We start from the raw sequence: 19036 nt of genomic DNA on the forward strand, positions 1-19036 counted from the left end.
AATCTCGAAAATAATTATTGAACTCAGCGCTATGCGCTTCGTTCAATAATGAATTTTCTCGATTTGCTCTATAAATCCCTTAGTGCACTGGGATGTCTCAATAACTTAAATAATAATAATGATAATAAATGAGCATTTATATAGCGCAACATCATAACTTTACAATTATGCTCTTTGCGCTTGACACATTTAAAATTAAAACACAGTTATACAAGCATTTACATCTACATTCATAGTCAACAACGCTTAATTAAAAGCATACACCATCAAACATACATTAGAAAAAATTCTTCCACTAACTAATAACAAGAGGCGAAGCCTTCAAGGCTCACGTAAGAAATCGACAAACAGTAACACAAACTCAATCACTCCGTCACACATACACACACACACACACACACACACACACACACACACACACACACACACACACACACACACACACACACACACACACACACACACCGCGACCCTTATCTCGATTCCCCCGTCTATGTTCAAACATGTAGTCAAAACTTGACTAAATGTAAAAAGCAGTCACAGATCAAGGAGAAACTCGCGACCTTAACATACACAAAATGACCAAACACTGGACAACAGAACTGAAAACAGAGGGCGGTGCACATGGTTGGATCATTGCGCCACGACATATAAAACAAGTCGCGTAAAGCGAAATTAACACAGTAAGTCAAACTGTCAAACTCACAGACTTTAACTTAACACACTGCATTTGATCACCAAAACGATAGCTTTGTCGACACCCCGCTAGCAAGAAAGCGCTCACACATTCACCTTAAAAGCAAACAGCGCTGCGGCTCAGTGAAGATCTGTCGAGAATGTGTCTGGTAATAACACACACACACACACGCACGCACACGCACACACACACACACACACACACACACACACACACACGCACGCACACACACACGCACACACACACACACACACACACACACACACGCACACACGCACACACACAAACACACACACACACACGCACACACGCACACACACAAACACACACGCACACACACACACACACACACACACACACACACCCTATCGCTACGCTGAAAACACGATTGCTGTTAATATAAACTTGGACAACAAATGTATTATTGCAACAGGTTTCAAACCCAAATTAAAGCATTAATCCCCGTGTGATTTGATTAAAACTCTATATGCCAGTTAAAGCCGTTCACTTTACCTTCAGGATAACTTTTTTGATTACATATTTATTTTAAAGAGATCACGTGACCGCCGTTCAAGTAAGGATACCCTCAAAATCGACCAAACAAAAACGGAAGGGCCGAATGAAATATCGACCAAAAAACCCACAAACTTTGCAACGTTAACATACCAGAAGAAAGTCAAACCAAACACCTATCCTGAACAGATTGTTTTGTTTGCTACCATGCGTATTTCGAGTGCTATGCTATTCCTACTGATGCAGGTGTCGATGTCAAGAGCGGTCAAAAACGGGACTTTTTGCGTCAATTTGTAGGGGTATCATGCCAAAAACGGCTGCACTTTAGCAACGACTTGGTAGATTGCTTTGAAACTTTTAAAATATTTTGCCAAGATACCGCAAATACTTCATACGAAATTATGGATCGTTACAGTTATTTATGAAAATGTTACGCCATTTTTTGAAAGAAGTTTTTTTTAACTCTTCATAGGATTGTTCACTTGTGTCCCAAAAATGTATGACTTTGCATGTCTTCAGAAAAAATGACTGATACACACACTGCGAAAGTTTTATGTGCGTGTAAGTACTGACGCAAATTTGCTAGGCCTGCAAACAGGCTTGATATTTAAGCTATGATTCTGATGCCACAGCAAAGTCCAGCCAAGCGTGACCGTAGCATATCAAATAACCAAGGGAAATAAGCGCTCTTTGTGCATACGACATGTGTGATCGAGAGTTATACGGCACCTTTCTCCTGGCACCTGAGAGAATAACAAGCATTGAAATGAACAAGCGACTTTCATCATCAGATGAGATAAAAATTCTCGCTTACTCCATTACACATGTCGTATGCATAAAGAACGCTTACATCCCTTTTAGCACTGCAATTATCAGCCTCATTTAACTGTCTACCCCGACAAAAATATGCACAGAATAAGATGTGTCTAATTACTGAGAACAATCATTTTTAAAGTAATAAATGTCAAAATAAACTCGATTCTAACTTGGCGATTTTAGAAATGTCAGTTTTTCTAATACAACACAGGTTGAAATTCAGTTTCTGCCTACTTGTATAAAAAAGAACGATTTTAGATTATAACAAATTAGACGTTCAAAAGTTAATAGTTGAGTTACAGAAAATTGATTGGTCAAACATAGTGACTTTAGAAGATATTCATACCGCAGCTTCTCTTTTTTTCGGAGCAGTTGTATTCGATCGTGAAAACCTGCTTGCCTGTCAAGGAAGTAACCATTCGGGAGGGAGACACACCCTGGATTACATCATATATTTTGACATTAAAAGACCGTAAAAGATTTATTCATACTATTGCTGTGCATGTAGACACTCCACAAGCTTGGGAACTCTTTCGTAAGATAAGGAATCAATACACAGATGCTATTCGAACGCGAAAGAAACAATATTTAGAGGAACTTGACCGGTTCGTATCTGATCCAAAGAAATTTGGTCAGAAGCAGTGGTGGAAGTTAGTTAACAGGTTTATGGCAAAGAAAGGCTCTGATCAAAACGAAATTCCGCCACTAACAGTTGATTGTAAAACCTATTTTGAAGACCAGGAAAAGGCTGAAATATTTAATATGTCTTTTGTTAAACAATCAGAAATAAACGACACAGACGATAATGTTCCCGATATAGACAATGTTTTTTTGTTTTTTATCGACGATATGGTCGTGACTTCCGAAGAAGTGAAAAGTGTAATAGAAAGTCTTGATTCATCTAAAGCTGTCGGGCCTGATAAAATTCATAATAAGATTCTTATTGCAAGTTTACCTATAATAGCAGAACCTCTATCTATTTTATTTACTAGATCATTTAAATGAGGGTGTATTTCCAAGCATATGGAAAACAGCACATATAACACCGATAATTAAAAAGGGGGATAAAGGAGACTGTTCAAATTATCGTCCCATCTCACTCTTAAGCTGCGTAGGTAAAGTTCTTGAAAAATGTGTTCAGAAACATGTGTTTGATTATTTTGTATCGAATAACATAATTACACCTTCCCAGTCTGGTTTTATTCCCGGTGACTCCACTGTGTACCAGTTAACATGCCTTTATAACGACTTTTGCAAGTCACTCGACGACAGCATTACTGTCCAGGCAATCTTTTTCGACATTTCCAAAGCATTTGACAGAGTCTGGCACAAAGGTCTCCTGAGAAAGTTATTTGCACTAGGGATTCGAGGTCAGATGTTTAATTGGTTGCAAAATTATTTAACTGATCAAACGCAAGCAGTGGTGCTTAAAGGAAGTATGTCTAGCTACTTACCTGTGCAAACAGGCGTTCCACAAGGCTATATTCTAGGACCTCTCCTTTTTCTTGTTTACATTAACGACACAGTTGGTAACGTTGAATCCATTATTAAACTGTTTGCCGACGATACAAGTATGTATTTAAGCCTGGAAAATTCTCAGATGCGAACAGATATTTTTAACTCAGATCTTGATAAAAATCGACCAGTGGGCTAGACAGTGCAAAGTTAAATTTAATCAAAGTAAAACAAAACTTCTGATTATAAGCAGGAAAAGAAATCCAGATTACATCCCTTTAAACTTCGGTGGCACAATTTTACAAGAAACTGAAAGTCATAAACATCTTGGTATTATTATTCAGAATAACGGTAAGTGGAAGTTACATATTAAATCTGTTATAGCAAAATGACGTACACTAGTAGCTTGCTTACGATCTTATAAATATAGACTGGGCAGAAAAGCTTTACAAATAATGTACAAATCCTTCATATTGCCACATTTTGATTATGCTGATGTTCTTTGGGATAACTGCCCTAAGGAGTTAGTCACCGAGCTCGAAAGTATTCACTTAGATGCAATTCGAACCATTGTTGGAGCAGTCCGCGGCACAAGCCATCAAAAATTGTACGATGAGTCAGGCTTTATTTCATTACTAGAGAGGCGTAAACGTCATAAATTGATATTATTTCACAAGATCGTTCACCGCAAGGTGCCAAACTACTTATTTGCGATATTGCCACCATTGATATCAACTAACAACCCATATCGGCGCAGACCTCTAGACAGGAAAGTTCCATCGTTTAAAACTGAATTATACAGCAACTCATTTCTCCCATCTACTACACAACTCTGGAATTCTTTACCAGACTATATAAAACTTAGTGACTCCCTAAGTGAATTTAAGCACTTTTTGTCATAAAACGATTTAAGTCCGCCGTGTTATTTTTGGCTCACGTAAGTGTAGCCTATGCGATCGTAACTTTGTCTGTCTGTGCGTGCGTGCGTGCGTGCGTCTGTGCGTGTGTATGTCTGTGGTAGAAACTCTAACATTTGAAGACGTCACATTACATTGACGTCACATTATGACGTAAGAGGGTTAGACGTCACGCGAAGGAAGTACTGAAAGTCTCGGTCATTATTATTTTGAGCGCGCCGAGACTAGTTGGCAGTCGTGTCCTATGCAGACAGACAGATCTAGATCTAGTGTCTCGCTTTCTTGCACAGTTTCACCTATGCTCTTTCTGTGTGTGTGTGTGTGTGTGTGTGTGTGTGTGTGTGTGTGTGTGTGTGTGTGTGTGTGTGTGTGTGTATGTGTGTGTGTGTGTGTGTGTGTGTGTGTGTGTGTGTGTGTGTGTGTGTGTGTGTGTGTGTGACGGACTGATTGAGTTTGTGTTACTGTTTGTCGATTTCTTACGTGAGCCTTGATGGCTTCGCCTCTTGTTATTCTGGAGATCGCATGCCACAAATAATTCACTGTAAGCTCAGGTTATATATAAGTGATCTTAATAACGATCTAGTGAGACGTCACGTTGCTACAGATGCATTTTGTGACTGCGGATTCCCGTCCGAATCCGTAAAACACTTCATATTCAATTGTCCAAATTATCGCGAAGCACGTCAAAAAACTATACATACCCTCCCCAATCACATAATTCACCTCCCCCACCTTTTAAACGGAGACAGACAGTATTCTTTAGATTTGAACAGGAACATTTTTTCCACCGTACACTCGTTCATTGAACGTTCAGGCCGCTTTGGGCAAATCAGAATAGATGCTCTGCAAGCCGGACAACAACTTTAACTTCTGCACATCTCCTACCCATCCCTCTTCTTTTATTCATCTTCTTTCCCTCCTTCCTTCCTTTTACTGTCTTTCTTTATAATCATTATACAACGTTTATTACGTTATTAGTAGATTTGGTTTATTGAGACAAATTGTTCAGCCGTTACCGCCTTATATGTTGTACTGTCATGCAGGAACACCACTATAAGCTTCTAGCTTGTTGCTGTTTCTGTGAACTTTGTATACATGTCATGATTGTAACCTTTGTTAAAATAAACTTATGTTTTATACTTCTCTGAGGCCGAAATCAACCATTGAAAGTGCTCAAAAGTTGTACTCACATTTGGAGAAATAACCTGGCTTTCACTGACATGTCTTGGTTTGTACACTGAACGCGTGTTTTTTGACTCACATGCGAAGCAAAAGTGAGTCTATGTACTCACCCGAGTCGTCCGTCCGTCCGTCCGTCCGTCCGTCCGTCCGTCCGTCCGGAAAACTTTAACGTTGGATATTTCTTGGACACTATTCAGTCTATCAGTACCAAATTTGGCAAGATGGTGTATGATGACAAGGCCCCAAAAAACATACATAGCATCTTGACCTTGCTTCAAGGTCAAGGTCGCAGGGGCCATAAATGTTGTCTAAAAACAGCTATTTTTCACATTTTTCTCATTTTCTCTGAAGTTTTTGAGATTGAATACCTCACCTATATATGATATATAGGGCAAAGTAAGCCCCATCTTTTGATACCAGTTTGGTTTACCTTGCTTCAAGGTCAAGGTCACAGGAGCTCTTCAAAGTTGGATTGTATACATATTTTGAAGTGACCTTGACCCTGAACTATGGAAGATAACTGTTTCAAACTTAAAATTTATGTGGGGCACATGTTATGCTTTCATCGTGAGACACATTTGGTCACATATGATCAAGGTCAAGGTCACTTTGACCCTTATGAAATGTGACCAAAATAAGGTAGTGAACCACTAAAAGTGACCATATCTCATGGTAGAAAGAGCCAATAAGCACCATTGTACTTCCTATGTCTTGAATTAACAGCTTTGTGTTGCATGACCTTGGATGACCTTGACCTTCAAGGTCAAGGTCACATGTATTTTGGTAGGAAAAATGTGTAAAGCAGTTCTTAGTGTATGATGTCATTGCTAGGTTTAGTTATTTGACCTTGACCCTGAAGGTCAAGGTCATGTCAAGGTCAAGCATGTGAGTCGTATGGGCTTTGCCCTTCTTGTTTTTACGTTGCCTTTATACGTCACCCTACCCCCCTAAAACAAATGACGTGTAAAACACAAGTTCCCTCAAATTGCCTTCGGATTCAACATTTTGTAAGCTTTTACTGATGACAACAGATATTATGTTTAAACGGTCAGATTAAACGGTTAATTATGGTCAGATTTTCAGCAGCCATAACGCACTCTGTTAATTTGAAAAACGTCATGCGTATGACGTCACAACAGATTGTCATGAGTATATGCACACATTAAGCCCTCGTTAAACACTCGCGCATGCTAACAATCAAAACAACCCCGGTAGAAGCTGTTTTAAAGCAACTAGACATGAGAACAAGTATTTCTGTGTTATAGGAGAGGTTGAGGCTTAATTTCAGCCAAGAAACATAACGGTAAATGTAATTCAGACTCATTTAAGATGAAGTCATAGAACAACAGGCGCTTCACACTGAATCAGAATTCCAACTCTCTTTGTATTCAGTGCTAGATTTTGTTGTAACAATCGCTGTGTTATGTACTTTGACATTCATATAGGCGCTCTTTTAATGTAATATTGCTTTTTTGTTCGCTTTAAAAAAAAAAAAAATGTTTGCCTCAGTTGCATGCAGGCAGCTACAACCCTTTTTTTGTGCCCTTTTTACATTTAGTCAAGTTTTGATTAAATGTTTTAACATAGAGGGGGAATCGAGACGAGGGTCGTGGCTGTGTGTGTCTGTTCGTGTGTGTGGCTGTGTGTGTGTGTGTGTGACGGTGTGTGAGGTGTGTGTGTGTGTGTGTGTGAGGTGTGTGTGTGTGTGTGTGGAGTGATTTTGTTTTTCTCAGTCCATCAGTAGGCTACATGTAGTGTATTTGTTTTTTTGGTGATAAAGTGAAAATGTATATAAACATCTAGGGCTGTTTTCAGTATTGTTGATAACATGTTCTGTTTGATTAAGGGTATTCATCTGGTATTTCCTTGTTTTCACTACCTATTTTACTCATGTTTTTATTACTTAGTTTGTGGAAGAATTTTTTCTAATGTATGTTTGATGGTGTATGCTTTTAATTAAGCGTTGTTGACTATGAATGTTGATGTAAATGCTTGTATAACTTCCCTTTTTACATTTAGTCAAGTTTTGACTAAATGTTTTAACATAGAGGGGGAATCGAGACGAGTGTCGTGGTGTATGTGTGTGTGTGTGTGTGTGTGTGTGTGTGTGTGTGTGTGTGTGTGTGTGTGTGTGTGTGTGTGTGTGTGTGTGTGTGTGTGTGTGTGTGTGTGTGTAGAGCGATTCAGAGTAAACTATTGGACCGATCTTTATGAAATTTTACATGAGAGTTCCTGGGTATGATATCCCCAGAATTTTTTTTTCATTATTTGAATAAACGTCTTTGATGACGTCATATCCGGCTTTTTGTAAAAGTTGAGGCGACACTGTCACAACCTCATTTTTCAATTAAATTGATTGAAATTTTGGCCAAGTAATCTTCGACGAAGGCCGGACTTTTGTATTGCATTTCAGCTTGGACGCTTAAAAATTAATTAATGACTATGGTCATTAAAAATCCGAAAATTGTAATTACAATCATTTTTTTATAAAACGATCCAAAATTACGTTTATCTTATTTTTCATCATTTTCTGATTATAGAAACATATAAATATGTTATATTCGGATTAAAAACAAGCTCTGAAAATTAAAAATATAAAAATTATGATCAAAATTAATTTTCCGAAATCGATTTAAAAACCATTTCATCTGATTCTTTGTCGGTTCCTGATTCCAAAAACATATAGATATGATATGTTTGGATTAAAAACACGCTCAGAAAGTTAAAACGAAGAGAGGTACAGAAAAGCGTGCTATGCAGCACAGCGAAACCACTACCGCGCTAAACAGGCTCGTCAGTTTCACTGCGTTTTGCACAAGCGGCGGACTACGGTCATTGTGAAAAAAATGCTGTGCGTTCAGTTTCATTCTGTGAGTTCCACAGCTTGACTAAATGTAGTAATTTCGCCTTACGCGACTTGTTTCCTTTTCCTCTCTTTCTTTATTTCCTTCTTTCTTTCTTCATGTTATGTATTTATTCAGTTAGCTTCATCGTTCAGTTTTCTGCCGATTTACATAGGTCCAGATAACAAAAAAACAACAAGGAGACAAATGGGAATCACTATATTTGGGAGTGGTGACGTCATCGCCAGATAGCCTGACACTGCCAGGCGTGACTTGGTGCTGGGAGAGTGCTGTGGCCATCTACAGTTCTGGTTTCTGTGACCGTGGTAAAGAGGTGAGTTACGTTCATTGTCATTCCTGCTGGTGAACGCTTGTGTGTGTGTGTGTGTGTGTGTGTGTGTGTGTGTTTGTGTGTGTGTGTGTGTGTGCGAGTGTGTGTGTGTGTGTTTGTGTGTTTGTGTGTGTGTCACTGTGTGTGTGTTTGTGTGTGTGTGTGTGTGTGTGTGTTTGTGTGTATGTGTGTGTGTCACTGTGTGTGTGTGTGTGTGCGAGTGTGTGTGTGTGTGTGTGTGTGTGTGTGTGTGTGTGTGTGTGTGTGTGACAGTACCTGGGTGTTCCTGTTTGCGTGTGTGTTCCTGTTTGCGTGTGTGTATACATGTATGTGTACGCGCGATCAATATTCACTAACAAAGTACAGTGACAACATAACACCAGTAACTCAACAGTCATCCATGTCTGTGTGGTTTCAGAACTACAAAGACATAGGAACTGTCCGGGGTAGCATAGCAAAGGACCTGGAGGACTTACCGGTAGGCAGCCGTGCGGGGGTGAGTCTTGACGACAGCAGACATCTCCATCTCACCGTGAACGGTGCTGACCAGGGAGTTGTCTGCTGTAGGTCACTGCCTGACGGGCCATGCTGGGCCATGTGGGAGTTGGGTTGTGTTTACACAGAGGTAAGTGCAAGGTAGTGGTTTCGTCGCAGCATTTGATGTGATGTGGTGATATTTGTGAGGTTGATGTGTGTATGTGTTTGGAACTTTTTCTGTTCTACCACGGTTGCTGCTATTGCTTTAGTTGTTATTTTTGGTGATGCTGATGGTGCTGTGGTATGGGTGATTAGGGTGTTGTTGTTGTTGTAGTAGTTGTTGTTCTTATTGTTGTTGGTGGTGGTTGCGGCGGTGGTGGTGGTTTTGTCACTCCTGCTTCTGCTGACCTTGATAGGAAACAAGAACGCTGAGGCGTGATGAACCATTCAGTCAAGCGACTGCACGCTATAACACGCCCGTTTTCCTTTCGCCTTCTAAACAACACACACACACACACACACACACACACACACACACACACACACACACACACACACACACACACACACACACACACACACACACACACACACACACACACACCCCGCGGGTTAGGTGGGAAGAATTTACCCGATGCTCCCCAGCATGTCGTAAGAGGCGACTAACGGATTCTGTTTCTCCTTTTACCCTTGTTAAAGGACCCCAACAGGCTATTTTTGGTGTCAAAAACGCGTTTATTTGCGTTTTGGCGTGACTTAGGTTAACCAGACAAATGCATGCCGTAGGAAATTGTTTTCTCACCTTCCCTCACAGGTTTTAGTTTATTTCGGAATCGTTTAGGCCATAATCCGACGAATTTCGTGGCTGAAGCGAAGCGTTTTCGCGTTCCGATCTGGCTGCCATTGTATCTCGAACGTCCGCGAGAGTTCGGAAGTTTCTGTTTCTGTTTCCGTATGTTACGCTGCACTTGTAGAACAAGTCATCCAGATGTCTGGCATTGATGCAGCGGAGCGGGGGGTGCGCAGCTAGTTCTTTATCGTCGTCTGGCTACTGCCAGCGCCGACTTGAAGCTCTCGGTCGATGCCGAGGTTACAGTTAGTTCATCTACAGGGTGGGCCATAAAAAGTGTCCACATTTAATTTGTTAATATTTTTCCTGTAAAGTGATATTTTCTTTTCTGTTTCAGATAGAATTTGAGACAAGCATCTTAGAATTCTTTTAAAGCCTGAATGGATCGCATTCCAGTACAGGAAAGGACCAAAATCGTTGAACTTCACTTTGCTACCAATTCTGTGGTTCTCGCCCAGCGCGCTTTTCGGAGAGAGTTCCCTGGCACACACTGTCCATGTGCGAGAACTGTGAAGCGCCTCGTGGATAAATTCAGGAACACTGGTAGTCTCGCAGATAACAATAAAGGACATAGTGGTCAACCATTTTCTGCTAGAAGTCCAGCTAACATTGAAGCAGTAAGGGACCGTTTGCAGGAATCCCCACGAAAACCAACAAGGCGGCTGTCACAGGAAGTCGGTATCTCGAGGACATCTGTACGAAGGATCATACACAAAGACTTAGGATTGTTTCCGTACAAGATACAAATTCTCCAACAACAAACTGATGCAAACAAAAGAGAAAGGTTATAATTCAGTCAAAGCATTTTTGAAAGAATTGAAAACAACCCAGGAGTTCTCGACCTCATTTTCTTCAGCGATGAAGCCCATTTTCATTTGAGTGGACATGTCAACAAACAAAACATGAGATTTTGGGCACCTAATCAGCCCCATGAACACATCCAGCCACCACTGAGCCGCGAAAAAGTAACAGTGTGGTGCGCAATTGGCAAAGGAGGTATCAATTGGACAGTGTGTGCCAGGGAACTCTCTCCGAAAAGCGCGCTGGACGAGAACCACAGAATTGGTAGCAAAGTGAAGTTCAACGATTTTGGTCCTTTCCTGTACTGGAATGCGATCCATTCAGGCTTTAAAAGAATTCTAAGATGCTTGTCTCAAATTCTATCTGAAACAGAAAAGAAAATATCACTTTACAGGAAAAATATTAACAAATTAAATGTGGACACTTTTTATGGCCCACCCTGTAATTTGTTCCAGGCCACTACAGTCTTTGGAAAGAACGAATTTCTGTATTGCTCAGTGTTACAGCGTGGCACAGTGAAGCATCTGCTATTGTTCCTGATGTAGTTGTCTACTGGATTCGAGGTGCTAAAATCTCTGGAAGACTGACGTGGACGAATGAGGCGTCCTGGTTTTTGAGGGATCAGGAACTTGTCAGGCGGGATTGCCGGCACCAGCCCCTCAACCACTTTGTAGAAGGAGGTTAATAATAATAATAATGCAAACTTTTATAGCGCTATTCTAGAAAATTGTCTACTCTTAGCGCTTTACAATACATACATCGACCAAGCATACTATACACGCACAGGCAAAGAAACCGACCAAACATAACCAACAAACTATACATGCACAGGCAAAGAAAACGACCAAACATACAATACACGCACAGGCAAAAATAACGACCAAACATAAGCAAACATACTATAACCAAACATAACCAACATACTATACGCGCGCAGGCAAAGAGAACAATCAGCACATATAATTATTACTGACATCTAATAATGCAGGTTAGGCGCAGGTGTTCGCGACGTTCCTGGAGGGTTGGTAGTTGGAGCTTGTGTAGGAGCCCAGTGACGAAGCCAGGAGTCGTGGTTCTGTAGTCACCAGAGATGAAGCGGGATGCGTTCCGCTGTATGCGCTCCAATCTCTCGACGTCCTGCTTAAGGTATGGGTCCCAGATGGTGGCACCATACTCAAGAAGAGGGCGGATGAGGGCAAGGTAGGCGTTGTGCCTGCAGTTTGATGGGCAGTGGCGCAGGTTGCGGCGGAGGAATCCGAGGTTGCTGTTTGCTTTCTTAGTGATGTAGTTGATGTGGGTGGACCACTTCAGGTCGTTAGAGAACTGAATGCCAAGGTAGGGGTTCGTGGGTACACTCTTGAGGATGGTGCTGTCTAGGGAATAGAGGTAGGAGGAAGGGGTTTTCCGTGCTAGAGTCATGACGTAGCATTTTGTAGCGTTGAAACGCATGCCCCATCTCTCTGCCCAGGATTCAAGGCTCTTCAGGTCTTCCTGGAGGGCGATGTGGTCGCTGAAGTCAACGATCTCCCTGTAGAGGAGGCAGTCATCTGCGAAGAGGCGCACTTGGGACTTGACTGCATCCGGGAGGTCGTTGATGTGGCAAAGGAAGAGAAGAGGCCCTAACACGGTGCCTTGCGGGACTGAGTCGACAGTGGTTGGGGCGGAGGTCGAGCCTTCCACAACTACCTGCATGGTACGTTGGGTGAGGAAGGTCTGGAGCCAGGCGAGGATGGAGCCGGAGATTCCGTAGCTGTTGAGTTTGTGGAGGAGACGATCATGGGGTACCGTATCGAAAGCTTTGGAAAAATCCAAGATGGCCATGTCGACTTGGCGCCCCCGGTCGTATGAGGATAGCAGGTCTTCTGTTGTTGTCAGGAGCTGGGTCTCTGTGGAATAGCCGGATCGGAAGCCATGATTTAGATTTGTCAGAATGTTGTTGGTTTCAAGGTGGGATAGGATGTGGCGGCTAAAAATGTGCTCCAGCATCTTACAGTGGTGAATTCTGGGTAAAATTTTCGATGACGTCAGAAGGGGTATTCATAGAAGCAACTTTAGCTGCTGAACCTTACAGTTTTGAGCCTGGGAGTTAAAATCAAGGGTCTGCGCGCCCCGTGATTTGTAATCATTTTTTTTTACGAATCACGTTAATGTTCCCGATATCTTCTTGTCATCCCAATTGTCAAGGCACAAAAACAAAATCCCTTGAGTTTTGGGGTAGTGCGACTCCGTTGATTTTGTTTTCTTTCTCCATATCATTACTAGATTGTCCCGTCGCTGGGAAATTCGGATCACTTCCTCCCAGTGGAAAGCTAGCAGCAACAGAGTCGCGATACCCCAAAGTCAAGGGAGATCTTTGGGATTTTTCTTTCTTTTCTTTATTGTCCCATCGCTGGGAAATTTGGGTCGCTTCCTTCGAGTGAAAAGCTAGAAACAACAGAGTCGCGCTACCCGAAAGTCAGTGAATCTATTAGATTTTTTCTCCATTTCTTTATTGTCCCATCACATTCCACAACTTGGACACATACCAAAACTTGGACACATGACGATATTACCACGTATTTGACACATACCACAACTTGGTCAATTACCACAACTTGGACACATACCACATCTTGGACACATACCACAACTTGGACACAGACCACATCTTATACGCATACCACAACTTGGACACATACCATAACTTGGACACATTAAAATAGCTTGGACACATACCACAACTTGGACACATACCACAACTTGGACACATACCACATCTTGGACACATACCACAAATTGGACACATACCACTACTGAAACACATACCACAACTTGGACACATTCCACATCTTGGACACATACCACATCTTGGACACATACCACATCTTGAACACATACCACAACTTGGACACTTACCACAACTTGGACACATACCACATATTGGACACATACCATAACTTGGACACATTACCACATCTTGGACACATACCACAACTTGGACACATACCACATCTTGGACACATACCACAAATTGGACACATACCACTACTGAAACACAGACGACAACTTGGACACATTCCACATCTTGGACACATACCACATCTTGGACACATACCACATCTTGAACACATAACACAGCTTGGACACATACCACAACTTGGACACATACTACATATTGGACACAAACCATAACTTGGACACATTACCACATATTGGGACACATACCACAACTTGGACACATACCACATCTTGGACACATTCCACATCTTGGACACATACCACATCTTGAACACATTCCACATCTTGGACACATACCACAACTTGGACACATACCACAACTTGGACACATACCACAACTTGGACACATACCACATCTTGAACACATTCCACATCTTGGACATATACCACAACATTGCACATATTGGACACATACCACAACTTGGACACATTCCACAACTTGGAAATTTCCACAACTTGGACCACAAACGCGACTCTGTTGCTGCTAACTTTTCACTGGGAGGAAGCGATCCGAATTCGCCAGCGATGAAAGAAAATAACGAAATGGAAAAAGAAAGAAAAACAAATCTAATGGATCCCTTGACTTTGGGGTAGCGCGACTCTGTTGCTGCCAGCTTTCCACTGGGAGGAAGCGATCCGAATTTCCCAGCGATGGGACAATAGGCTGAATAGAGATTTTTTTTTTAATTTTTTTTTTACAAATCGCGGATTTAGGTTCGACGTAATTTGTACAATATTTTTATATTTTTACAAACCACGGGTTAACAGCTCAGTTGGAGGTTTAATTGGTGTCAGTGTGTAGACATACAGGCTGGGGGAGTGGCTTAGGAGCGAGCAGATAGCTGTATCGTTATCAGCGTCTGCTACTGGAGATCGTTCTTACAGCGGCGTCCGAGTTGAGACGGAAGTGTCCCACCTATTTGGGTTGATAATCGGGGATTAATGTAGAATTGTATCCTCTTTGTCAGGTTTGAGGCACAAAGTGTACGAGGAAAAAACATTCTCTCTCAAGGGTGGAAGTAAAATGTCTGCCAGACTCAGCAAATAGATTAGGTAGCCCATGATCACTGTTGTGAGTGTAGTTGAAGGGGCGGGGATATAGCTCAGTTGGTAGCGCGCTGGATTTGTATTCAGTTGGCCGCTGTCAGCGTGAGTTCGATCCCAGGTTCGGCGGACATTTATTTCAGAGTCAACTTTGTGTGCAGACTCTCTTCGGTGTCCGAACTCTCCCCCCGTGTACACTACATTGGGTGTGCACGTTAAAGATCCCACGATTGACAAAAGGGTCTTTCCTGGCAAAATTGCTTAGGCACAGTTAATAATTGTCTACCTATACCCGTGTGCCTTGGAATAATAGGCCGTGAAAGGTAAATATGCGCCGAAATGGCTGCAATCTACTGGCCTTATATAAAATTCCATCTCACACGGCATCATTGCAGAGCGCCTAGAACTGTACCCACGGGATATAAGCTTCATTGATTGATTGAGTTGAAGTTCTATCGGATTTGTTGTTGGCTATGTTGTTGAAGACGTATAATTATGTTTTCGAATTTAAGTTGATGTTGTTGTTGTCGTCGTCGAAGATGAAATCAAGGTTGTAACGTGTCAAATCAATCGTGTTCCACCTACAGTTTATCAGTGTAAAGCTGTTGTTGTTGACATTGTAGTTGTTCTTGGTTTTCGAGTTGTCGTCGTTGTAGTTGTTACCCAGTCGGATAGAAACAAATAAAAACTCAAGCCTGAGTCTCTTTTTTGCAACTCCGAACATTCGGCAGCAGCTCACTCTCTCGGCATGATGTCGGGAGCACGCGCGCATCCACAGCTGCAGCAAAGACGCACACCGAGCGTTGCTACTTTCGCTTCTGGCTCCCCCTGTGACGTCACAGCCAAGGGCTTGCCGCCGCGGGGAATTTGAAGTCTCGCGTAGCAGACGAATTTGGTCGCTTTTTGAGCATGCATTTTGTGTAAAATTAGACTGATGCAACACAAAACCTGAGATTTACTGATCGGTTTTTGCATCTGTAGATGCTTACCTATATCATTAAATCAACCCCAACTGCTTTATCTGACCTTAAAAAGAGTCTGTTATGGTCCTTTAAGTGTTTCTTGTGTAGAATATCGTCAATTTTTGTAAAGATTTTAGTCAAGCAGTATGTGAGAAATGTTAAGTCCTTTGTACTGGAAACTTGCATTCTCCCAGTAAGGTCATATATTGTACTACGTTGCAAGCCCCTGGAGAAAATTTTTGATTAGTGCTTTTGTGAACAAGAAACAATTGACAAGTGGCTCTATCCCATCTCCCCCCTTTCCCCGTCGCGATATAACCTTCGTGGTTGAAAACGACGTTAAACACCAAATAAAGAAAGAACACACGCGCGCGCGCGCGGGGAGAGAGAGAGAGAGAGAGAGAGAGAGAGAGAGAGAGAGAGAGAGAGACAGAGAGACAGAGACAGAGAGAGACATAGACAGAGACAGAGACAGAGAGTTAGACAGAGAGACAGACAGAGAGAGAGAGAGAGAGAGAGAGAGAGAGAGAGAGAGACTCTGGGCTTGCCGTGACGGACTGTCTTTGTAACCGAGACCAAGACTTTGCCAACAATACTGAAGAGACTGGACAATGACGCTACAATATATTACCTTACTGGACCGGAGAATGCAAGTTTCCAGTACAAAGGACTTAACATTTTTTACATACTGCTTGACTAAAATCTTTACAAACATTGACTACATTCTATACAAAAAACACTTAACAAGGGTAAAAGGAGAAACAGAATCCGTTAGTCGCCTCTTACGACATGCTGGGGAGCATCGGGTAAATTCTTTCTCGTCCCAACCAATATGGGACTCCCCCTAACTCGCGGGGGGTAGTCCGCACTTAGTCGAAGATCATGTAACAAAAATTTCAAACAAATTGATGAAAAACTGTAGCTGTGAGAGTGCCGCCTCAAGTTTGACAAACAGTCAAATATGACGTCATCAAATAGCCCTATCAAAAATCGGAGGAAAAGGGCACAAGCAAATGCCCTCAGGAATGTATGTATCAATTTTCAAGAAAATCCGTCCGGTAGTTTTTGATAAATGCTTGTCACACACACACACACACACACACACACACACACACACACACACACACACACACACACACACACATCGGGAGACAGACCTCACTCCCCCCAATGTTAAAACATTCAGTCATTACTTGACTGAATGTAAAAAGCTGAAACCACCATGTGAAATTGTTCAGAATGGGAATGCAGCTGAAAAACTCGTATATTTCTGTTTTTTAACCGACTTTCTGTATGTACAGGTAACCTCCCTTCCTGTGAGAGAGCTGGAATAGAGGGAGCTAATTTCGACACAACACACGATCCCATTGCTGATAGATGTCATGGAGTGGAGTGGTGACAATGACCAGATAAATAGACAGTGTGTGGTTAATGCTTGTAAATATGGTGACTTGAACATATTGGTCTCAACATGTGCCACATTGATTCTCGGACAAGATTTGTTCAGTTTGACAAAACAAAAATAATATTTCATACAAGCGTTGTGTGTGTGTGTGTGTGTGTGTGTGTGTGTGTGTGTGTGTGTTTATGTGTGTTTATGTGTGTGTGTGTGGGTGTGTGTGGGTGTGTTGTTTTTTCCTTTTTTTGTTTTTGTTATTTAAGTTACTTTCAAACATTTAGTTAAATAGAAGAAAAAACTCTGTTGTACATGAAGTTGCATTTCAATATATCAGAGCGTGTGCAGGGTTGAATATTTACAATTTTTGGGTACTGCAAAAAAAAAGTTGTAATGTCAAAGAATTTGGTGATATTCGGGTGATATATAAGGCCACAAAAAAATAGTCTGTTTACGGTAACCCGACCGACCCTATTTTTCTCGCGCGACCCTAGGCTTTTTTTTTTGGCATTTGGGAAAACAAAAATAAGAAAAAAAAATTAAAATCTGTGGGTTTTTTTGCAAAATAACGTAAAAATATGGTTTTTTGGGGAAAAAAAATAAAAATCCCGACCTACCGACCCTATTTTTTGGGCCTATGTTACCGTAAACAGACCTCTTTTTTTGGCCTAAGATACCTACGTGTATAATTCTATATCCCATGACCTCCCTTCTTTGTCTCTGTAAATGTACTCTAGGTATATTTCTTGTATTTCCATTGAGTGTGTGTGCTCGTGCTCTTAACTAAAACAGAAGTCAAACCAGCAATCGTTAAAAACCCAGTCCGTTCGAGAAGCAATGTTATGCTCATGTGAAATTACAGTGTACCTGGTACACACGTTCTTATCGGTACATCATCGACTACGACTGTTCTCTGGACAAGCTGTTCGATGCATTTTGCGAGTTTTTCTAGCTCTTCTGTGGTGCAGTAGGCCCTTATACTATAGACGATGAAGGTGTCCAAGATCTCAGGAGATGCGTGTGTAACCACTAGGTATTCAGTCAAATCCGTGTAAGAGGCTTTCAGCTGACGGGGACAACTAAGCCACCATTATGCACCGACTTGACATAGATCAACAGACGTGCCTTTAGAATAATGTGTGCAGAGGTGCCTCATCTGAACAGACAACTAAAGCTTGATGTTTTCGTCACACGTTGTCTTTTGGATCTTCATGGGATATACAGTTTACAACACTCGTGATTTTGTATATGGCTTGTATTTCAGTCAAGACCCAGCGGATGAATATCAAGGGACTCACGAGCCTCGTGTTGTAACCCCTATATATTTCAAGTATGATAGTTTTCTGAAGAAACTGAAGAAAATTGTACAACAATTAATTGAATAATAAAGCTTTGTCAAATGAGATTGAGAAGTGTGAGAAGTTTGCTGTTGATTCAACATTGTATTGAGATTATTTTGAGAGCTTGAATAGTTTGTTTTGTGGGTGTGTGGGTGTTTTATTTAATTACCATTATAACTTTTTATGTTACCTTTTTCTACTGCTGTATTACATTCTATATCCCACTCTTCCCAAGTAAACTTCATATTTTTCTTGATGTTTGAGTAGGGTTGTAGATGGAATAGAAGGAACTTGAGATACAATTAAAGTAGGTATATATTGACAGTTTGGCCTTGATTTTGTTTGCTTGCTGAATATTTTTAATTTTCAGAGCTTGTTTTTAATCCGAATATAACATAATTATATGTTTTTGGAA

At 41.4% G+C, this 19036-nt stretch overlaps 1 protein-coding gene across 1 annotated transcript in view; it reads left to right on the forward strand.

The window, feature by feature from the left end:
- Positions 1–18552, forward strand: part of LOC138956275 (caspase-8-like) — a 63846-nt gene extending 45294 nt beyond the window's left edge. The window contains exons 6-8 of the mRNA XM_070327675.1: positions 8599–8757; positions 9173–9379; positions 17187–18552. Of these exons, the coding sequence (XP_070183776.1) occupies positions 8599–8757; positions 9173–9379; positions 17187–17219 (399 nt within the window). The 3' untranslated portion in view covers positions 17220–18552. The remainder of the gene's footprint in view (positions 1–8598; positions 8758–9172; positions 9380–17186) is intronic.
- Positions 18553–19036: the final 484 nt, after the last annotated feature.

This window comes from Littorina saxatilis, unplaced genomic scaffold, assembly GCF_037325665.1.
Source record: "Littorina saxatilis isolate snail1 unplaced genomic scaffold, US_GU_Lsax_2.0 scaffold_316, whole genome shotgun sequence".
In the NCBI taxonomy this organism is placed as follows: Eukaryota; Metazoa; Mollusca; class Gastropoda; order Littorinimorpha; family Littorinidae; genus Littorina; species Littorina saxatilis.